This window comes from Lutjanus erythropterus, chromosome 2 (assembly GCF_056507025.1).
Source record: "Lutjanus erythropterus isolate fLutEry1 chromosome 2, fLutEry1.hap2, whole genome shotgun sequence".
NCBI lineage: Eukaryota > Metazoa > Chordata > Actinopteri > Lutjaniformes > Lutjanidae > Lutjanus > Lutjanus erythropterus.
This window is the reverse complement of record NC_139318.1, coordinates 26,298,957-26,322,872: the sequence shown is the minus strand read 5'-3', so window position 1 is coordinate 26,322,872 and position 23,916 is coordinate 26,298,957. Positions and strand designations below refer to the sequence as shown.

At 39.1% G+C, this 23,916-nt stretch overlaps 2 protein-coding genes across 2 annotated transcripts; both read left to right on the top strand.

Annotated features, from left to right (window-relative positions):
* The first annotated feature begins 609 nt into the window (after positions 1 to 609).
* On the top strand, positions 610 to 13,818 carry sfi1 (SFI1 centrin binding protein). Its single transcript, XM_084735127.1, has 31 exons — positions 610 to 1,257; positions 1,458 to 1,529; positions 1,974 to 2,084; positions 2,165 to 2,259; positions 2,368 to 2,485; positions 2,580 to 2,682; positions 3,241 to 3,397; positions 3,507 to 3,668; positions 3,806 to 3,876; positions 3,974 to 4,066; positions 4,170 to 4,267; positions 4,403 to 4,469; positions 4,986 to 5,116; positions 5,423 to 5,504; positions 5,601 to 5,779; positions 6,233 to 6,308; positions 6,928 to 7,023; positions 7,117 to 7,193; positions 7,330 to 7,432; positions 7,516 to 7,612; positions 8,537 to 8,697; positions 8,780 to 8,854; positions 10,174 to 10,248; positions 10,365 to 10,541; positions 10,957 to 11,162; positions 11,256 to 11,327; positions 11,876 to 12,119; positions 12,217 to 12,292; positions 12,374 to 12,506; positions 12,603 to 12,702; positions 13,549 to 13,818. The coding sequence occupies exons 1-31, from the start codon at positions 1,094 to 1,096 to the stop codon at positions 13,714 to 13,716; spliced, it is 3,639 nt and encodes a 1,212-aa protein (XP_084591253.1). The 5' UTR covers positions 610 to 1,093; the 3' UTR covers positions 13,717 to 13,818.
* Positions 13,819 to 13,833: 15 nt separating this feature from the next.
* On the top strand, positions 13,834 to 23,102 carry sxph (saxiphilin). Its single transcript, XM_084735114.1, has 17 exons — positions 13,834 to 14,293; positions 14,659 to 14,822; positions 15,982 to 16,081; positions 16,818 to 16,994; positions 17,107 to 17,269; positions 17,380 to 17,444; positions 18,750 to 18,907; positions 19,006 to 19,192; positions 19,280 to 19,428; positions 19,529 to 19,619; positions 19,723 to 19,770; positions 19,854 to 20,036; positions 20,159 to 20,306; positions 21,510 to 21,592; positions 21,698 to 21,882; positions 22,503 to 22,689; positions 22,779 to 23,102. The coding sequence occupies exons 1-17, from the start codon at positions 14,239 to 14,241 to the stop codon at positions 22,820 to 22,822; spliced, it is 2,187 nt and encodes a 728-aa protein (XP_084591240.1). The 5' UTR covers positions 13,834 to 14,238; the 3' UTR covers positions 22,823 to 23,102.
* The last annotated feature ends 814 nt before the right edge of the window (positions 23,103 to 23,916 follow it).

Genomic DNA, 23,916 nt, shown 5'->3' with positions numbered 1-23,916 from the left:
ATCTAAATCAACGAAAAAATATAATATACTCTGTAGGGGGCTGACTTACACTAAGCGTACAACATTTAACAGGCAATACATGGGGCAGCTATAAATTGTCGTGGGGTTTACTCGATTTGTCACTCTGTTATAGCCACCTCCGAGGAGGAGTTTTTGGGCTTCGGTTTAAATTTTGTCGAAGTAATAAAATAAAAGAGATTTAAAAGAGAAAATTGCTATTCATAATAATAATAATAATAATAATAATAATAATAATAATAATAATTGCAGTTTCTGTGAACTGGAAGAAGAAACAATCTGTCATTTGTTTGCATTATATATACATGCATTATATATATACATATATATAGGGAGGGACAGCAGAGAGATACATATTTATTTATTCTTGTGCAGTTACTTAGATTCTAGATTCTTATGAAATGATGACGCATTGTTTTGAATCTGTTTTACTGTTAATTGACTTTTTTCCCCTCTCTTTCATTTTTAATTTCTTGTAGCTTAATGTAACTCTGATATGGACAGTTTTGTTGCATACCTAATTGTAGTTTCTAAAATAAAATAAAAAAAAAAAGCCACAACTATCTTGCGGCGCTTCTTTGTGTGAACGTTAGGCCCCGATCTCACGGGCTGCCCGGTGTTACATTGCAAGTAGTCGTTACCCTGAAAGGACCCTGGGTACGTTCCTCATACTCTACACTGCGCAGCGAGATTAATTATGTCAAAACTGAATCTCTTGTAAACAGGATAACATTTTAGAAGCGTCGCCTCAGTTTCAGCTTGAAAAGATTATTAAACAGTGTGAGAACGCCACAGAGATACATCAGTGTTCACAATTCAAATCCGTTATTACGGCGCAGGGCACCGGCGCGCCTGTTGTCATTGACAACTGCGTCCGGAACAGACCCCGGTGTCACACCCGCGGTCACGTGACAAGGAAAAACAAACGCGCGGCACTTAGTTACCCAAACTTCACGTCGATGATGAAGAAAAAGGGCTAAAACGGTGGTAACGTGTTGGTCTTTGTTGCTTTAATTTCCAACGCAGTGTTGTGATTCTACAGTGCTGCTGTAATATACTGGTGTGTTTTAATATAATGCAAAGTAACAGCAGAAAGTCAGATCCGGTGAAACACCGACCAAGCAGTGTCAGATTTAGTGATGAGACAAAACAAGTCCGCAAAGTTCACATCAGAAAGGTTCCTTACAGAGTTGGATATAGCTGGAACAGAGGAGGAAGACTGAAGGAGCTGAGAATAAGGTACTGACGAATTTTCTGTATTTCTGCTTACAACTTATAACGACTCTGCAATATCATATTCATGATTCATTCCATCTATTATGCTATCTCCTCTGCTTCTGTAACATCACAGATTTACCTGTTGTGGGGCTAATAAGAATGATCTTATTTTATTTTATCTTATCATTTATAACTTAGATCAACTTTTTCAACCTCTGCAGGCACTTGGCAAGGAAGTTCCTGAAGATATGGATTCTGAATACCTTCGGCCGAATTCTTCCACATAAAGCCAAGTAACAGAATTTACACTCATATTGCAGACTAGAATTGTTGAAATAAGACAATTCTAAATAATTGTATCTTTAAAGCTACAGTATGTTTGCCACGACTGTCAGGGAGTGTTTCCATGTGTATTAGTACCCTGCTTTTGATTATATTTTGGATATGGCATTTACATCGTACATGAAAAACCTGATTATTCATATCCCAGTACTCATGATTATGTGTCTTCATTTCTCTCCATCCAGGCCACTATGAAATGGTTCAGAATCCTGGATGAGGTGTTAACATGCCACAGTATTCTGGTTACTCATAGTAGCATTTCTAGTTCCTCAAAACCAAGATAAGCTGTTTACATGTGCATAACCAGGATACTCAAAAAAACTAGGAAAGTGCTGTGCATGTAAACACACACTGAGCCTGAGTCCTCTATTCTAAGGGAATATCGCATGTTACAGGTCCCACTATAATAGTGTGGTCTTAAGACGAGCCTTTGAAGGATGGAGAGACGAGTGGTGGACGTCTAGGAGGGAGTGGAGTCTTACAATGCGAGCAGAGTGTCACTACAGGTACATCTGATATAATGTTGTACCTTAGGCAGCCAGTCACAGTGGTTGTGTGTCTGCTAATGATGCATTTTGTGTTCCAGGTATTATCTGTATAACTTGGCGTTCCATCGCTGGCGAATGTTTGTTTCATTGCAGAAGGAAAAGAAGAGCAAAATCCAAAATGCTCAATCGTTTGGTACGATTTTGGCACATATAGTGAGAATGTATCTAGTATCCCTAATATATTTAGTTAGATCTCACGAGGCAGCTGTTTTATCATTGGTCACTTTGTTTCTTTAACTAGCTGACAGGCAGCGGATGCGTCTGGTTTGGGACAGATGGGAGGTTTTCACAGAGATGAGACGAATGAAGAACAGAATGCTTGAATCTGCCCTCGAGCTGAACAGACTCACAACCCTGCAGTAGGAACATTGTATTTACAGATCAGACTTACACTTATTCTAATGCTCAGCAGACTATTGGTCGTAACACTGTTGTGTTTTTGCACCGGTGCAGTTCAGCTTGGAGCATGTGGCAGATGAGGCTGCAGCAGCATCAAGACTTTTACACTTTAGAGGATCAAGCCATGAAACAGAGGGCGCTAACTGTACAGAGAAGGGTAAAGACACGATCCAAAACACCCATAAATCATTGCAACGGTCGATTAACTGATACTGATAGTTTCCTGCTGTGTTGACAATCAATTAATCGTTTTCCAGCAGAAATGATAAGCATTTGCTCATTCTTCTTAAATGAAAGAATTTGCTGCTTTTCTTGTCATTTATGATAGTAAATAAAGAATGTTTCATTTTTGGACTGCTGGTTAGAAAAAAAGAGGCATTTTGAAGACATTACTTTGGGCTATGGGAAGATTTTTCCCAATTTTTGAACACTGATTAGTTCAACAATTAGTTCAGTTCAGGCATTTTATTATCCCACTTGGGAAAAGCATCAGAGTTTGCCTCAAATTTCAGGTCATTATCAATGACTTTTACAAAATATTTTTAATTGATTAATTGTGAAAATAAACAACGGATTCATCAGTAATGAAAATAATCGATAGTTGCAACCCTATAAATCATATATCACCATTATGTGGGATGCACACTGATTTCCTTCCTTTGTATTTCGTGTGGTGATGTGTGAACTTGTATATATATATTTTTTTTTGTCAAAGGCTTGGGTTCAGTGGAGAGAAATGCACACAACTGCTTGTTACCAGAGAAAGAAAGAATCCAAAGCTGCTCTTCACTTTATCCTTAGACTGAAAAGAAAAACACTACATCGCTGGAAAACTTATGTATCTCGTCTCCAAACCAAGAAAAAGTCACAAGGTCATTAGAAATTATCTTTTGTTCTTCACTTAATATAAACCACAAGCTCATTCTTTCTATACCTCTTGTGTATATTATTCAAGTGCATGTTTTGTTTTGTTTGTTTTAGCTGTGGCTCAGCATGCCTACCATCTCCATCTGGTGATGGCGTGTTGGAGTAAATGGAGCAGTGAGTTGCAGCGCAAACAGAGCAAGGAGGAGCGTTTGGAAGCTGCAGGGCATTTGGCCATACAGAGCACCCAGCGCAGAGCACTGGAGCGCTGGAGAGCTTGTATCCTTTACACAAAATAAACATGCTGTACCTCCAATTTTCATACCAACTGCAGTATTAGTATAAGTTGTTCACTGTAGGATAGTAAGAGATGATAATTATCAGTGCAGCTGTTTGTTCCTTGAGCTCCTGAGTAGATGTGATGTTGTGCAGAGAAGAGGCTGAAAGAACCTGGATTGCAATTCAATATCATCATCATCATCTACTGGTGAGAACCAGTAGAAATAAATTAATAAATAAGCCACTGCTTACAAGTAGAGAGTGTGATCATTTAATATATTGATCACTGTGTGTTCTCGATGCAGCGTGCTGGACTGCAGGGACTCTCTCTCAACGTCATCTGGAACAAAACACACCGACTGAACAACAACATGGCTGTCCAACATTATCGTCAAACTGTAACTGACGAGCTGTCCATCATCCAAATACTACAGTCTCAGTTACATACTTTAAGTAGGGACTTTAAAGCCTCTAAATGTTTAATATTTGCACTTTCCATAGATGACAAGTAAGTATTGGAAGCTGTGGCAGGACCGTCTGGAGGAAGCTGAAGACAAGAGTTTCCAACCCCTCAGAGAAAAGGCTTTGACTCAGCACAGGTGCTTTTACTTACATTTCCCAATCTCAAAAAACTTGTAGCCATGTTCAACCTAGAATGAAAAGATGTTGTAGCATCCAAGCTACAAACATGTTGCATACTTTAAATCGTACTGGAATAGTTTTTCTCTTTACAGCACATCCCTGTTGAGCAGCTGTTTTCACCTCTGGAGAAAGAAACTTGCTGAACAACAACACATGCAGGTATTTTTAGATTCAATACATCATTAGTTCCTAACGTGATAGTCCTGATGCTCACTAGGGGTCACCAAATCATCACAGGGGTTGCAAGGCCTACTTGATTTTCAGGGGTGTAAGAAAACATTAAGACATACAGTAGGCGTATACCTCAGCATTATTCATTTCTGTGAAGAAAACAAAAGAAATCTTTTATTTATTAAGTTTAAATTATTGTTTAAGACGTGAATTGTAAAAACTTTCTAAACATATCAGTACAACTAATCTCTAATACAATATTCACAGGAAATAATCTGCTCAGAGTTAATGAAAATCGCTTGTTTTACACACACTTACTGCAGTTTTTGTGTTCCATGTTTGGGTTATTTGTCAGTTGTTCTGTACTTTTATTGTTATGCATTAAACATAATCTGAAATATCCATAAAATATTTACATATTGACAAATATTCATTTCATGATGGATATCTGTGTGACCCTGTATAATTGACTTGCAAACTCAAAAACATGATTTTTTTCTGCAGGAAATGGAGCATTGTGCAGACGTTTGGTTTGCTGAACACATGCTACCGCGGTGTTTCAACTCATGGGTTGAGTTTACTCTGCAGAGAAGACTCCGCGAACAGAGGAAACACAAGGCAGAAGTTTATAATCAGTGAGTTTGCACTGCAATTTACTTTAATACTTGTATCGTAGCCACTATTTTGTAGTAGTTATTTAACTTGCGCACCAAAAAATCATCAAAAGCTGTGTCACCATTACTGAGACCTTTAGGAAAATTTCTAAGATTCAAAAAGGTAAAACAGGAATCAGATTTCAGACCCAGAATCCCTAACTAAATGGCCCACTCCTTTCCAAAAATACTTAACATGTGAGAAAAATGCACTTGTGCTGTAATAAATTTCCAAATGAAGCAGAGTTTATGTGACTGTTGTGACATCTTTGATCGCTTTTTTTTCAGGCAGCGTCAGTACACGTGGGTGTTTTACACCTGGTGGGGACGATCGGAGAAGCACAAGGAGCAGATGCTCTCTGAGCGGATGGTATGTTCAGCTGTAAATGGAAACACAGTCTACTGCATGCTGTTGATTAAGAGCGCGACTGTGTCTCAGATTCTGAAGATAACTCACTGTTATCAGGCCATTCTCCATGAGGAGCGGTGCCATTTGCAGAGAGCGTGGGGTCGATGGAGGCAGCGGACAGAGGAGCGGATCAATGAGGAGGAGAAAGAAGAGGCTTCAGAGCGTTTGTACCGACACAGACTGCTGCGCAACATGATGACACAGTGGAAGGACAACAGCACAGAGATAAGAGACAGGTGAAGCAAACTAGAAAAAAAAAACAAGGGTTATTACATCATTAACAAACATTCAGTGCTCCAGACTTTGGTGCCAGTTTAGTTCCTGTTGAAGCTTATGGGAGATGCAATGTCAATCATGCTATATGAAGACCAACAGCAAATAAATGAAAGTGAATATTTGGAAAAATCTGTTAGTACGGATAGAATGGATGGATGGATTGATGCATGGATTTTTTCATCAAAAGTCATTGGATGTAAATATGTTTTACTGTGCTTCTCCATGTATCTCCCATATGCACCAAAGTCTGACACCAAACAGAGCATAGACAGTTGGTTTGTGATGTAATTACCCTTCCTTCTTTTTTAGTTTCCTTGAAGTAAACTTAGTGCTACTGAAATGTTTGAGCAGAGAAGTGAACTTGCTGGTGTGCTGGCTAACTCACAGTTTTAACACATTTGTTTCCATGTCAGGAGAAATCTGGAACAGCAGGCCTGTCATCAGGGCGACCTGTGCTGCATGAGATGGGCTGTAGAAAAATGGAAAAAGGTGACTAATATTTGCTCTGTCCAGTCTGCATAGCATCTGTTCACATATCTGGTAATGATAATATCTTAAGGCTCAAGGTAAATAAAAGACAGAAACTGACCTGTTTAGGTCTGGAAACTGGAAAGTGGTTCTGTTAACATCTCTGGTGGCTTCCATAATGTCTCAATGAGACCCAGACACTTAAGTGTCAGTATGTCATTTCCCAGAGACACCATTCCCCTCTTCTTAATTTGATCAGTATTACAAGACCTACATATGCGTCTCATTTAGGAGCTCATCATTGGACTCCAGCACTGCTCCTGTGTGTTATAAATCAATTTTTTATGTTCATGTTCATGCAGATTTCGAGTTATGCATCAAGGAGGTCAGAATAATGAACAGTAGGCACTTTACATAACCCACAGTATATTTTGTGGAATTTCTGATTTCTTTTTGATTGTTATTTATTATTTCTTAATTTATATATAGTTTTCAGGGCTGAGAGAGCGAGGGCACATCCTTTTTATTGCATTTGAATGGTATATTTAAGTGTATGACAATAAACTTGAACCTTACCAATGGAAATTAGTTGCACAGTTTCAGGTCTGTGTGTGTTAGTGTCCCTTGTGTGTTTGGTCAGTTTGTACAGAACCAGCAAGTGAAGAAAAGGCGACTGAAGCAGATGGAGCGTTACCATGAATTTAAACTTCTCAAATGCACGTTTGTGGCCTGGAAGGTACGTCAACATTTTGTGATCACATGATCTCTTAAGGTTGGAGAAATAAAGATGATGTTAAAGCTGATACACCGTCGCCTGCTTTATTCACAGAAACACCACCTACAAACGTGTCAGATCTACAACAATGCAGAGGAACTTTACACAAAACAAGAACAGAAATTTCTCAGGTATTCAACGCAAGTATTTATGTATATTCACATCTGAAGTAAAAAAAAACAACACTGGTGTGTGATTACTAAAAGACTCCATTTGAATGATAAATGTCAGCTTCATGTTCTCAGTCTCAAAAATGTCTCTGTTTAGGAGGGTTCTGTCTGTTTGGAGGGAGAACGCAGTGCTGCTGACAGAACTCAGGCTGATGGAGCAACGAGCACAGAATCGTTTTCAGCATCTCCTTCAGCTTAAGGTTAGAAAGCAGTCTCAAACTACCATAGTTGTACCTCTGTTGGAGCGCCTGCTGTCAGCTTTCTTTGTATTAAATCTGTTCAGGTGTTTCTTGCCTGGAGAGAAGTAACAACATGTGCAGTGTCAAAGTGCCACCAGCAGAGGGAAGCAGCCATCAAGGCTCAGAGGTCCATGAATCAAGGTGAGAACAGAACTCCACTCAGTCACCTCATGTAGTAAAGTTTTAATATTTATTTCTTGTTAACAGACACATGTGAGTGTCACTTCTCTGCAAAATATTTTGCTGGTAATGTGAATGTCTTACCCCGGCAGCCTGATAGTTAGAAGTCTTTATTTAATGCAATTTTATTGTCTGTTTCTCTTATTGCTGGCCACTTATTGGCTAGATTTTCTAAGATTTCACACAGTAACAGGCTGTAATGACGAGCAACCATCACACAACAAACACAGATGATAAAGACCAAAAAAACAATGATTTTCTTTCCTGCAGTGTTTTACAAATTGTGTTTGAGACCTGAAGTTGTGTTTTTTACTGGAACTTTAATTGGATTTAACTAACATTTCTTTCAAAGGGAACTGCCATTGAAATGACAAAATAAAAATAATAAACTAAAAAATGGAGGGACTGTGCAGCTTAATAAGACGAGGATCTAAAGGATAAACTAAACAAAGTAAGTGTATGTCAAGCTTTCTATCCAGCAGAGTAATCAATGAGGACAAGTGTCTGTTGCTTCAGAAATATATCTCAAGATTCTGGGGATGGTAAGCATTTAGTTAGATGCAGCTCCCTCCATGGAAATCATCTCTAGCTATGTTTGAACCACAGTCGCTGTTTCAGCTGATCTGCATCCTTCCTGTACATTTCTGTCACTCTTTTAGTTGGAAATTAAGAATTGTTTTTTTTAAACATTCATTATGGGAAATACTGATTTTCTTCTAAAAAAAATAGATATCCTCTCTAAAGTCCAAGACAGATGGGAACTATGGGATCACTGTTTGCATAATATACTCCCACAGATTTGACAACTGTTAAGTTAATATTGTGCCAGAATTCTACTATTAAGATTAAGGCATGTGTACCAAACTTGATGTTTCCTGTGTTTAGTGCAGCTGCTGCGGTCTTTCAGACGATGGAGGAAGCAGACCAGGGAGGCTCGCAGAGAGAGGATCTGCATGGAAAAAGCCAGACGGCACCATGAGTCCAAACTCGTCTCTAAAGCACTGAGAGCATGGAAAGAGCACCACAACCAGTTTCAGAAAAATAAGGTTATAGCTTAACTGTTATGTAAAGCCACACTGTTGACTTAAAACTGTCACATGACTTTTTAAAAATGTGATTATTTCTCAGGTAATGAAACGTCAGGGACTTCTCCTGCTCAGGTTGAAGATGTACCAGACATACTTTGAACAGTGGAAAATAAAGGTTTGTTTATATTCTTTTGCACACAAATACTCAAGCTGCTTAAATGGTCTGGACCATATTTCCCCATGTTTTAGTGACTGAGTAACTAATGGGGATAACAGTTCTTGAAGTACTGAGGGAGAGCGCTGCAGCTGTAATCTGAACCTTGAAAGTACATCCAGTAAAAGTTGCTTATTCTTTACAGACATGCTCAGATTGGTAGTCAAAGTGTCTGACAACGTTATGGAAAGAATCACTACAGAGATGAATCTTTTGTTAAAGAGTAAGATCGGTTTTCTTTAACATAACTATTTACAGAAACAGGAATTTTATCATCTTAAAACACATTTCATCCAAACTTGACAGAAACAAAATAAAACTTGCCATAAATGTTATGGGTTGTCTTTCCATTGTTACAGTAGTCACCAACTCAAAATAAACCATTAATTCACTACGTTAGATGTGAAGATATTCTGGTTTTACAGGCCATTTCTCTGCGCTGCTTCTCTGATGTCCGACCTCTACCTCTTGCTCCTCTTTAAATATTTTCACGTCTGACACGGTGAATTAACAGTTTATTTCAACCAAATCAGAGTTGATGATTTTCGGAGCGGTGGAAAGATGAACCAAGGTGTTTGTGGTGAGCTTTATTTTGTTTCTGTCGAGTTTAAATTAAGTGTGTTTTTTTGATTAAAAATTACAGTTTTGAAAATGGAGTCTGTTTAGTTTAGCAAGAGCAATAAACCACCATTTTCTGGTTAAAAAAGGGATATTACTCTTTTAACAAAATGGTCTCCATAATCCTGTCAGATACTTGGAATAACAATCTGAGCCTGTCAATGGCAAAAACAAGCACTTTTAGCAGACTTGATGGTTTGCAATAGCCCTTAAGGATCACTGTGGAGCTTAGTTTAACTTCTGCCAGCTGCAGCACTCTCCCTAAATACAGCACCAGTTAAAAAATGTCATCTGCATTAGTCACTTAGACACAAAAATTTAGAATAAATAGAGTCCAGGTTGAAAAATCCCAAGTTACCCTATAAACACCACTGATTTTATAAAGATCACTTTATTGTCATGAAGAGCTCTATTCAGCCGCTGAAAATAGCTGTTTAATGACCAATCTGGCTTTGGAGGAGCTTTATAAACATTGAGAAAACCCTGATGCATTATTGAACTGATAGGATCCAGTGGGGTTTTTTTTTGGCTTGAACTGTTGCTTTGATATCAGAAATCAGATAACATTTATGGAACTCAGACAGTCAAACTGATGATGTATGTGTTTTGATTTGGTGCTTTTTTTAATCTGGCCGTGACTCTGGTTTCCTTCCTGCTGACAGCTGCAGCACAGACGCAGAGAAGCAAAGCAGACGGAGCGAGCGCTCTGGCACTGGTCCCTCACTCTTCAGGCCAAGGTAACACCTGCCTTCACATTCTTCTCTTACTGTTACTTACTGAACTGAGTGCTGAATTTGTAGAACTGCTGCTCACGTGGTTTAATGTGCCTTGATGTTTTGCGAATGCGCTGCAGGTGCTGTGTGCGTGGAGGCTGTGGGTCACAGAGCAGCGCAGGAAGCAGGAGCAGGCGGCCCGAGCTGCACAGGTCTACAGAGACCAGTTGCTGAGGGAGGGCGTCACGTCTATCCTCACCTATGCTGCTCACATGAGCGACCTCACAACAAGCCTAACGCAACACAGCCAAGAGCAGGTGGGCGTCTGTTCATGTGTGTGTTTAGTTTGTATCACTTCACCAAAAAAGGAAAATTCATATTATTTTAAGTTTTTTCAGCCTTTTCTGATGGGAAACGGCTAGAATATAAGCCAAATATTTCTCTCTCCAAACTCCATTGGCAAAATAAGTTATATTACTTTGCAGAATGCAGGAGTTGTAGGACTACCACTGCCTTGATCTGTTAGTTTGTTTGAGTTATTGTGTAAGTATGATGTTTTAAAAGGATGGTTTAGATTCACAGATGTCACACAATAACACAATCAAACTAACAGCTGGAGGCATATGGAGACCAGCAACTCCCGTGTTCTGTCAGGTATAATTACTGATTTTTCCAGTGGAGTTGGTGAGAGCGTTTTTGATAAGACTTTACAAGTCTGCCTGTGTCCTGCAGAGATCACGCCATCTTCAGAGAGTGGTGAAGCGCTGTGCCATGCGGTGGAAGCAGCGTGCGCTGTGTAAACCACGAAGAGAGCAAGAGGTCAAAGGACAACCGCAGAAAAAGAGCGTGACCTTTTGTTTGAATCCACCTGCAGTGAATAGTGTTCGTCCATCTGACTCAGTGGAGCAGGAGGCTGAAGATGAAGAGCTGCGCAAGCTGTGAGTCTGAGCCCTGACAGGCTGTGAGTCTGTGTTCAACATGTGGACTCAGTCTTACTCCTCGCTTTTTATCGCTTTTTTTTTTTTTTGCAGACTGCTTAACCAGACATCTCGACGTCAGCCACGGCGCCGTGAGGAACTGTTTGAGTCTCCAATGAAAATAAAGTAACACCATTTTTTACCTTCATAATTAACACACGTCCATAGAAACCCTGAGAGACAAGTGAGAAAAAAAATCAAATAGAAATCTTGCCAAAAGAAAGACATAACTGCATTGCATAGCTTGCTTATACTTAATACACTCTAAATTAAAACTCACCTGCGGGAGAGCATGAATCCTTTCAGTCTCGTTTTGAACCTGTGTTAGTGATGCACTTCTGCCTGTTGTGGCCAAAAAGAGAATTAGAACAACAAACACTGAAAAAATATGATGCTGACATAAAAACTAGTTTTTTCACCTGCTTTCTCAGTATGTATAAGTATGTTTTCATTAGTGTATAATCACCTGAGAATAAGATGATGCAAAAGTTGTTTCTGTCCTGTGCTTTTGTACGTTTCTTTTCTAATTGTGAAAAGAATAAAGTGGGGGGAAAAAATTAAAAAGGTGCACTGTTTTACACATTTAAATGAATAACTTTACAGGTCAGACATAATTAAAAGACACTTTCTGATTTTCTCACTTTCTGACAAAAGTTTTTCCTCATGTTTTTTAGCACCCAAAGGCAGCCAGCTGTCACTGGCACCAGAGCAGCTCTGGAGCCCTCACAGCTCAGTTGTCCTACTGTGTTGTCCTGCCTCCAACCTGCTAAAGTCCCTGTCACCTCCTCACATCAGAGCAGCATCATGTCTGCTGTGTCACCCTCTGAGCCGTGCGTGTCCACCGTGAACTCTGCTCAGGACACCCAAGATGTTCTTTTACCCCCCTCTGCTTTCATGACCAGCGGAACCAAAGAGACAGTAATAATCACCTGCATGTCTTAGACAGACACCAGCATGCATTTAGTGCTAAATAAAAAGACTTCTTATATCTTATATCTTCTGCCCTTTTTTTAAGTTGGGGAAGACCAGCAGCTCAGGTCATGCAGATGCTCCACTTGTTCCTCCTTTTAAACACTCATCAGTTTATCCAGGTATGACATCTGTGGTTTTCTTCTCTAGATTATTCTTTTAATTCATCATAAAATAACATGATTTTGTTGTGTTTCTTTAAGACATTCATCTGAGAGCCTGCAGCGGAGAAACTGTAGAGGACCCAGCGACGGATCCATCCTCAGCTCTGACCAGAGAGCTGCTCGACATCCAGCTGGACATGAGGACATACCAACAGGACAGGAAGCAGCTCCGGTAAGAAATCTGTGTTAGAGCAGTGTTTACATTCCTGTTGAGTTGCTGAACACACTGTCTACATAGTAACTTGTGTTTGACTCTGTGTTCACTCAGGGCTTGGCAGAAACTCAAAGAGGTGTTACAGAGCTGGCTGCAGACCAGCGGAAAGGACGAAGAAATGGAAAAAAATTCTGTTTGTCAAGAGTTAAAGGAGGTAATAACATAACTATGTCCTTATTTTATGTTAAACAACAAAAAAAAACACTAAGAAATGTTGCAAACGCGATGGTATGGAACTAAGCGCATTTACTTTAACAAAAAAGTTCAGTATTTAAATACAAATTTGAAGTACTTGTACTTTACTTGAGTATTTTCAAGCTACATAAACTATTTAAATCCCTTTTGATTAGCTTGAAATTGCACAAACTTTAAAATGTGATATTTTTCTGACACCATGAAAAGTTGACTTTTCAGAGATGCATGGTTCTCACAGGACAGCAAGGCTACAAACATATGATGATCTTATATAATAAGATGCATTGCCGGAGATGAAACCAACAGTATGTAAAGTAGTTAAAATTAGCTCATCCCTCTGATATATAAATATCAACAACATGACAGCTCTCCGAAAGTAAAGCTACAGTATCTCTATCTCCACCTGGTGGCTGGCTGCAGTACAGGTTGTAAATCCTGCCTCCTACAGGTTGTCAGATGGGACATGAGTAGGGATGTAACGATGCATTGCGAGACAGTTTAAAATTGAAACAAATGTGTGACGACTCAATTCGGCTGAGATGCCATTTTTAAAGAGCAGAGTGCATAAGACTGCGTAAGACCGGCCCAACCCAGAGACAAGAAGGTATGTGTTCTTCTGACAGAGCTGGTTGGATATACCGTGTGTAATTTTGCACACTTCAAACTTCAGAAACACTTACAAATTCTGTTTCCTGCACCCACAGTAGTGTTGGCAGGATGGAGGAGATGAGGATGATAAGGATGATTTTCACCCTGGAAATCACTGTTAATACCTGCTTCACAGTTTGTTTGTTGATGTTGACAGTTGGAGGAGCGCATCGACAGACTGTCCACTGAGCTGGCAACACGGAAACCAACGATGTTGCTGCATGCAGAGAGGATCCAGCGTTTACAGACTGTCCTCAGGGATCACTCTGTTTACAACATGACTGGAAAAATGCTCACACTCTACAGAAATGACAACACCTGCTGATAGTTTGAACTGTTGCTCATCTGCTTGGATCGCATTTCTTCTACTGGCACGAGAATTGATTAAGAAAACTGTTCACCAGCTGATAAATACTGTATTTTGCTATGAGCTATGTGCACTCAGCCTGTGAGGAAACCTGGATATCTTAATGTCCAAGAATTGCTATATATTCTTGTTAAATATCATGTAAATTGACTGAGCATATCCCAAAGCATTAAGGCCAAGTTCCTTACATCAGCTTTCACATCTACATCAACACTTAAAATCTACAAAAACGTTGGCTAGGGGTCGTCCTTGTGACAGATGGTGCTAAATATTTTCCATATGTGTGAAAAAAAGTGACTTTACTGGTTTCAGAGGAGCTGCCTTGCGCAATAGGTTTTCTATTTATCCGTTAGTACCAGTGCCTGTAATACTGTTCAAAATCTATGCAGGAATATCCAGGATTTGAGACTAACAGAAAGGACAGCTGTCTGTTGAGCTCTGCAGACGACATAAGACAAATATCAGCCGTAACGGGGCAAAATGAGACGACTTTGTGCCATTTTACTTTTTTCCATCTTTGTCGGCTGCAGCAGGGGTGAGTTTTGTTACTTAACAAGTTCATTCACATGCATTGTGAAGTTATTTTATGTTCATTTCAAGTCTCATTGTGTTGTTGAAAGTGTATTTTTTTTGTACACAGCAGTTTTTGGTTGTCGATGGCAAGATTGTTGATCTCTGTTCTGTTGTTTTTGTGTACATTATTAAAACTGATTTAAATAAAGTTGCAGAATCCTTTCACAGTTTAAACAAATGCAATTTTGGCTTTAGATTTTCATAATTCATGACTGCGAAAAGAAACTCGTTAAATACTTGCATCTCACTAAAAGTTGACAAATAAATTCTGTACAAAATCTATATTATCTTCTGATGAACTTGTGTGTACTGTCCCATGCATGTCAGCTAAGAAGATGCGGTGGTGCACAGTGTCAGACCCTGAGCAGAGGAAGTGTGCAGAATTGGCTAAAGCTCTGGTGGCGGTGCTGCCGCCAGCTACTGTGGCAGCTTTCGCCAAACTGTCATGTATCCGAGCATCAAGCACGACTGACTGCATCGACAGGATCAGGGTGAGCTATCCTTCACCTCACATGTCAGGAGTTTAGAAAAAGGTGTTAAAAGGACAAAATATGACTGTAGCAAATAACAGTTATATAAAGTTATGTTCATATGTTTTATGCAATTTATTAAATTCATAGAGTAAAGCATTATGATAAATATACAGATGAATATTAAAGGTTACTTTTTCCCTTTTCCTCAAGAATAATGTGTTAAATTCTAAAACAAGTGGGTCAAAAATATGTAAAGCTCTTACGGCCAGATTGTGTGGAGGTGTTGCATGAATGACCCTGTAATGTTTTTTACTCAAAATGTACAAATTCTTACATTTTGTAAAAATCTGTGGATGGCAGAGGAAATGATACTGACCCTGTCCTGATATGCCTTGTAATATAAACTGCTGTCCTAAAATAAAGAATAAAAAAAAAAAAAGACTATAGAAAACATATTGAAGTGTTTTTAAATACTCAAGTGGATTTCTGCTCTCCAGTGTTATCAAGATATTAAACACAAACTTGTAATATAAAGTTTCACAGATGACTTTTTCTGTAGGGAAGATCAGGACAACAATGAATGAGTTCAACCAATACTGGATTTTAGAGGCCAATATCAACATTTGAGAATTTAAATAGAAAATATCAGCCAATGTAATTTTTTCAATATGAAGCTGTTGGGTCAGTTTGTTATTAAAGAATTATGACAAAGTTATGGACTTAACAAAATGTTTTAAAGTAAAATAAATAAATAAAAAAACTTGTCGGTGCTCTCTTTGGCATCTTGTACTACAAATTTATTAGCCACCATATATACTGGTACCCAGCCAATGTGGTGTGTGCAATCAGTGAAAAATATCAAAACCAGGAAGGGTTAAAGTCATTGACAGGTACTGTAAATTGTATATCTGCAAATGTGTTGTATGACAGTATTTCAGTAAAATATAAATCTTTTTTTAATGAATGGTGCATCACCTCCAAATCTTTGAATACTTAGATGATGAAATATTCAAATTCAAATGGACTTTAATGGCAAATTAAAAAAAAAATAAAAAATACAAATATATTTACAGTGCATTTAATCAAATTAAAATTAACATGCACAAATAGTATTCAAGTGCATGAACCCTGGTGGAGCACCACTATCACACATTTGTTCTGTTAATCTTTGTTTCAGGGTAACCGTGCTGATTTAGTGACATTAGATGCAGGAGAAGTTTATTCTGCTGTGAAGCAGTTTGGCCTCGTTGTCATCGCCAAGGAGATATACATTGACGGTATGTTTACTAAATGTTCAGCACGAGTGTAGCACAAAAGTCTGGACCCTATACACCAGCAGTCTCTGTGGGCCCCTTTCCTCTCATGATCCATGCCTCTCATGCATTTTTAGATTTTTTTTCTTACAAATAATTAAGCCAACAGCTGTACATATGAATATGTAGTGGTTACTGGGATAGTCACTAATTAATTATAATCTCTCATATGTGTTTACATTTGCACAGTTTGAAATCTCACCACATGCACATTTACGTTATGCAAAAATACTTGATCCAAGTTATCCCAGTTGACTGCCTTCATTATAAGCCACATATAAATATTAGTTTCAGCCATTCTTAAACAGTGTTAGCAAGTTGTGCATACAGGATTGAAATATTCTCTTAACTTGCTTATGATACACTATATTGACCTCAATTATGAGAGTCCTCATTTGAAAAAAGTTATTTAAAGGACAAATCTTATACAAGGTGAACTGATATGTATATTGTAAATTAAATGGCCTTCTTTGAATAGGCCAGAAATTAAACTGGTGCTACTGGTAGGCCTATTTCTAATATAATTTAACCATCTAAGAGTGGAGAATAGCACCACAGGTTATATTTTAATTAAACTTTGACTTGACTACCATGACCTTGGATTATTCTCCTCAGTTCTTGGTTTACTAGGCCTACTTTTAACTTTAATCATAAGTGTCTGAGTCAGTATGCCTGTCTGTGTATGTCCATGTGTGTGCAGGAGGCTGTATTCTGTCTGTGGCTGTGGTGAGGAACAGCAGTTTGGACATACGGTCCCTGCAGGGTGTCAGGAGCTGTCACAGTGGGGTCCGATGGACGGCTGGATGGAGTCTTCCACTCGGCTTCCTGCTGTCCCGCAACTACCTGAGCTGGTCAAAGGAGCAGCCGCTCAGTCAGGGTAATCAGATTACAGTCAGCTGTGCAGTGTTCAAGTCTTTCTGTTTTCTATTTTGTCATTTCTGGTCATCTGTTTTTTCGATGCCCTCACTTGTTTTTCTCCTCTCGAGCAGACGTCAGCACCTTCTTCAGCGCCAGCTGCATTCCTGGAGCTGCTGCCATGGCACCACCTCTGTGCGCTCTGTGCCAGGGCCAGAAGTCCTACATACGCCAGAGGAATTACCACTGTGAAACATCTCACAGTGAACCCTTCTACAACAACCAGGGAGCCCTCAGGTCAAAAAGTCAACAAGCTCTGAACTTATCATTTTTTGTATTTCAAACATGTAGACAGTGAAAACAGCAGAGACATTAAGTCTTTCTGTTGTCTCTTTTCTCGGTCACAGATGTCTCAGGAGTGGAGGAGGAGATGTTGCATTTGTGGACCATTTAGCTCTTGAAAGCATTGAAGGTAAAATATCCTCGATGAAGGTCATGTCTATAATGCACTGTAAGCCTATTGATAAGACATTATATTGCATTGATTAGGCTTTATAAAACTCTTTATAAATATTTATAATCATGCATGACAACCTATAACAAGGTTTATGAAAGTGGAGCCAGTTATAAGGACAAATAGAGAACTATATATAATAACAGATTATAAATTCTATAAAGTTTGAAGTTTGGAAATTGGAATAATGTCTTATAAACATCATATAATTGCTTATAACCTTCTACAGTGCTGTAACTTCACTTAAAGTTCACAGGGGCATGCTATGGCATATTATTGTTGTTTACGACATTATTTCATTTCAGAAATTTAGAAACACTTTTGTCACTTTGGCATTTATGTATAAATCATTATGAATGCTGAACATATTTATTATGTCCAACACTTATAATACTTTTTAAAGCTTGTTATAAGTTTCTCATAATTCTAAACATTTATTATGTGTTTTGTAAAGCCTTATAACTACATTGTAATGTCTTATATATATGTTTCTGATTCATTAAAGACATGACCTTCATATAAAGTGTTATCCTACCTTAATGACTTCCAATTAAGTTTTCTGAGGCGTATCTTCAAGAGGTTGAAGATACTGACCATGTCACTGCAGTGTCCCCAGTTTTAGTCCAGCCAGGGATTCCTGTAGCAAATTCTACTTCATATCACTCTTTTATTTCCTGTTAACTCTCTACTGTCTGTCTACTGTGAAAGGTAAAAATGCCCCCAAAACTACAATTAGTTACACAAGTAATTCCCAAATAGGAGTATACATATACCAGGAGGTACTTAGAAAGATTGTGGAGTAGTTCGTCTAATTTGATAAAGTAAAAATTATGATTTATACTGTATACTGTGGACTATATATCCAAATATTGTATATATATATATATTTGTAATATTGATGCCAGTGTCCAGAATTATGGACATGAGTCATGTTTTGTTGATAATGATGAACGGTGTATTACATTGATGATGATTATGTTGCTATGTGATGTTGACAGTATTCACTGTTCATCATTTTATTTTTAGGCCCTGTGGGGTTACAGTGGACACTTACAGCCTGCTCCAGAGGAGCTTTAAAAACTTGCTGTGCCTAGTTATAATCCATCCTGTGCTTGTGTCTATGTCAGCTGCTGTATGTTTCTATGTTCTATGTTTATTATGTCTTTCTTTGTGTTTTTATAGTTGATGCAGCACAACTTGCCTACTTGGGACAAATAATGATTTGAATGAAATTTAATTTTCTTCTTCTGTTTGTTGTCTCAGACAGTGACAGAGACGAGTTCAGGTTATTGTGTACAGATGGCACACAAGCTCCTCTCAGCAACTACAAAAACTGTAATCTGGGACGAGGTCCTGGAGGTGGCATGGTCACCAGATTTAACTTTCGCAAGGTCGCTCGCAAGTTCCTTGTGACAATGCAGGTATTTATCTGATACAGCTGTTTTTCCCAACTTCATCCCACAAATATTACTTTGTCACTACTTCCAAAGATTCATGATTATTGTTTATTGTTATTTAGATGCTGTTTGGCCAACGAGGACGAGAGCGGCAGCGCTTCCACCTCTTCAACTCATCTTCTTTTGGAGAGTATGACCTTCTTTTCAAAGATGTGACAGATAAATTGGCTGTTCTACCAGATGACATGGATGTCAGTCAGGTGCTGGGGCTGGATTATGTGGCTCTCCTCAAAGGTCTTGGACATGAAGGTGCTCATAAAGCCTGTAGTCATTGATTGTTATATTAAAAGCAAACCTGCTGTGATTTTATGACCCACCGGATGTGTTTGTGTGCAGGCAGTTCACTTGAGGACAGTGTGGTGCGGTGGTGCTGTATCAGCCATGCAGAGCAGAAGAAATGTGAGCAGTGGGCTCTCAGTATAAAGTCAGACCCACTGGTGTGTGTCAGAGCAGTTTCAACCCGCGACTGCATCGAGAAAATTAAGGTAAGTTGTGTTATTGTGTATATTAAACTTTTAGCACACTTGAAAACCAGCTATAATTCACCTGTTTTGCCTCCAATCATCCCTGACACTGATGCTTCAGAGGGACGAGGTGGACGCTGTCTCGCTGGATGCAACTCATGCTTTCATAGCAGGAAAATGTGGTCTCGTCCCTGTAGTCACAGAATACTATGGTAAGACTCGATTTAAATTACATTCCCTCAAAAGTCTGTGTGACAATCCAGTTCTTTGAGAAAATGTTCATCTGTTCCTGCTGGGTTTTTGCTGGACTTTCAGGAAGAGAATGTGTTCCTGCTGAAGGGTCGACGCACTTAGAGACAGATGGTAAGACACTGAATGATCAACATGTAGCTGATCATGTTATTATTGTCTTTACGCTGAACCCGCACCACTGTCTCTGTCCTCAGTGCTGCCCTCAGTGGTGGGTCTAGCGGTGGCAAAGCGCTCCAGCAGGAACATTTTCATCGGGAACCTCGGAGGCCGTCGCTCCTGTCATGGTCACATGTACAGCCCCGCAGGCTGGCTGCTGCCCTACAGATACACACTGAGCCTGGAGCACAACAGCAGCTCCCCCTGTGACCCAAACCAAGGTGCTGATCTCAGTCCTGCACATTTATATTTACACCGTCAGTCCTCCTGTTATCAGAATATCATGTTATATCTTCTCTCTGTGCGCTGTACATCTGCAGTAATCCACTCTGTGTTTATTCAGTGTACAACGAGGTGTTTTGGAAAGGTTGTCTTCCCGGCTCTCAGGGGAATCTGTGTAAAGTGTGTATGGGAGGCACCGGGGAGGCTGCCACCAAACGCTGTGCTGACAACCACAATGAGCGTTACTATGGCAACATGGGGGCTTTAAGGTATGAAGCAAAGCTTTTTATGAAAATCATATTGTAGTTTATATAACATTTTCTCAGTTATCTGATGTGATATCCAGCCTTTAAGAAGTTTTTCTTGTATTTGTTCTGTTTTTAAGATATTTGTCTTTCAGATTTGTCGCCCCAACAAAACAATCAATGTAAATGGAATTGACTTAATGATGTTTACAGCATTTTGAAAAATTTATGTAAACATGAACTAGAGGTCATCACGTTATGGGATCACACCAGCCATGTGGTCCATCAACATGTTGTCATCCCAATCTAGAGTACACCCACTACTCACATCTTCGAACTTCGCCTTCATTTTGATCTCAACTGCATTCGTGAAGTTTTGTGACTGCATCTCGCATCATTGTGGTGCTTTACATTGACACAATTTGTTCTCAGACATGTAAACACCTGACAAAGTGCTCAAAGCTTCTGGTGTAGTTAATGTCTCCAAGACCACATTTTGCCATGATGACACACACACACACACACACACACACACACACACAGGGAGGAAAAAACTAAAACCAGCCACATGCTGTCACGACAGTTAATTAACAGATTTTTCTGGCCACCTATGGGCAGCTGTAAACGCAATACTGACACATTTTTGTTTATATAACTAATCTCCAGTAATTACTTTGCTTGTATCTCTCTATATGAGTAGTTTCATCATCTTGAGAATATTACTTAGTCTTTAGTCAGTGAGTGCTCTCTCTCTCTCTCTCTCTCTCTCTCTCTCTCTCTCTCTCTCTCTGTTTCTCTCTGTTTCTTTCTCAGTGCTGTGGCTGCGAGTCCGCATCAAAAAGAAAACAACTGGAAAAAGACAAGTGTCACAGCAAAAACTGTCCTCTGTCTGATCAGGGCCACGCATAATAGTGATGATTGCATTTTCAAGTGCTTCTCTGTGGGACACACAAGAAGTCATTTGACTTATTGTGAATATAAAGAGTAAAGCTACTTAAAGAAAAAACAACAGCAACACTCTTTCCAGATACAGTGTCTCCATTATTATGTATAATCTGCAAAATACACTGTGACCGCTGTCATAGGGATTCATTTTTGGTGGAAAGAAGTTCTACTGCTTGCTCTGGCTCCACCTCCATTGTATTTTAAGACCAATTTCTCAACATTTGGGGAAATATAATCAGAACTACCCATGTGGCTTGATGCTTGTTTACTCCTGATTTGCAGGTGTCTGGTTGGAGACCCCAGTGGTAAAAGCTACGGTGATGTGGCCTTCCTCGAGCAGCACAACCTTCTTTCCAACATCCTCAGTGAGATATTATATGAGTTATTATATTGTTTTGACATGAACACACACTCTCCTACACACTGAAGTAAAAATATACTGAATGTCATGTTGTACTTTTGAACCTCAGGTTTGAGTTCCACGGGTTGGGCAGACGGGTGGACGTCATCAGACTTTGAGCTGCTGTGTGGTGATGGTCGTCGGGCCCCGCTGTCAGAGTGGGAGAGCTGTAACCTCGGAGTCATCCCACCAAACACTGTCATGACACGGCCGGTGCTCACAGCACGAGTGTACGACTTCCTCATGAAGTCACAGGTCAGTTTATGGCAACAGATTATTCTAATGAACACAGTGTTTCAATGTGTTTTAGTACCAAAAACATTGGACTCTGCTGACTCTTAAATTCATCAAGAATAATGTGTTTCAAGATATTTTACTCAGTGGCTCAGCAGCGCCTCTGCCGCTTGAAGTAAACCTTCAAAGGGATAGCTCAGATTATTTGAAGTGGGGTTGTTTGAAGTATTTATCCATAATCAGGGTATTACCTACCGGTCGAAACGCCCCCATTTTGGAGGAGCAGCAGGAGAACCAACAGGGAAGCTAAGCGATGAAGTGCTGTGGACATGGTCTGCAGCAAAACATATTTTAGACGCTTAAAAAAGGACCATCTAAAAAAGTTAAATATCACTCTGTCTCTCACACTCAACCAGACTCCACTGGTGAAATCAATAACTTTACCACCTTTGTTTGTGTTATTGCGTCATTTGGTGCATTAAAACGTCAGTTATATATTGCCAGCATCAACCATTTTGGTGTGTTTTTTGTTTTGTTCTTCAGGACAGACAGTTAAATTATGTTTGTCCCTGCAGAAAGGAAATGTGGAGTGTTTCAGTAGGTCTTTACTCTTTAACATTTTCTTGGTTTTAACCATATAGGAAACTTTGTCAGCCAGCCCAAACACAGAATTCAAGCTCTTTGAGTCTCAGCAGTACGGAGAAAGTGATCTGCTGTTCAAAGATGTAACTCAGTGTTTCGTCCACACGAGCCACATGGACTACCGCTCCATCCTTGGACACGAGTTTATCAGACACGCAGAAACTGTCTTCAACTGCACACACTCTGGTATGACTATACTCAAATGCACCTGCTTCATTGTCAAACTAACAATTAAACCATCACATATGTTGATAATGTTGTTTTCTTTACAACAGATATCTTGGAGTTTTGTAATCAGGACGTTTGCAGCATATTTTAACGGACACACAGACGGAAATGTTACCTCTTCCTGAGATACTACCTGTGATCGTGGTCCAACTCTACATCCACAGACTTGTTTCATCTGAATCTGAAGACCATCACTGCTATCATCCTGTTCACAGCAGAGATTTAAGTCTACTACAAACTAAAGTGACTGATCTTACAACACCTGTCACATTTTTCTTCAGTCATTACTGTTGCTTTCATGTTTTCATCAAGTCTTGTTTCATAAGTCTTCAGCAACTTTCAGATGCCATTAAAACTTCAAATATTGTGTATGATCTGTGTGTCTTTCAGAAATACAAAACACATCTGTTTTGTATTTTTAAAGAAATTCCTTCCATTGCCACTGCAAAGTGCCAACTTAAAGCCTCACACAAATAAGCTGAGATGACATTTAGCACTGAGGTAAATACCTAAAGACATGACTGCACTTGTAAATAGTTGGGTGTAAAATCAGTGTGTGTAGAATACACAAATGTAACTATGTGTAAATGATCAAAGTTTGGCCTCAATTGTTTTTACATGCACCAATTACATATTACTGTATTTGTTAATAAATCTCAAAAAGAGTCTGAGACTGGGAACCATAAGACACATTAGGGGTGCTATTTTAAAAGCAATGGTTATAACTATTGTTAATTAGTCTTAAAGCAGCTATGATGTTACCTTAACCTGGAGGCTACACATTTTACACACCTGTTTACAGAATGATTATAGCTAAATAAAGATATCCACACTTTTTGTTGATCACAGGAAGAAAACTTAATACAGCTGAGTAAAACTTCTTTTATTGTACATATTATGTAACACAGTTTGTATTACTTAGATTATCTGGACCAACGTCTAAATTTCACCTTCATTAGGAGGACGATAGAGGTATATGGTCTGCTAGAGCAGTCAGTCCCAGAGACTGGGTTATGACACACAGCTGAGTCACAGAAGATTTTATTTGAGACACCAAATAAATAAGACTATGGAAGAAACTGCAAGATTTATTTAAGCACACTTAATATTATTTAGCACACTTAATATTATTTAGCACACTTTCAGCACAACTTACATTATTTAGCACATTTTACATTATTTAGC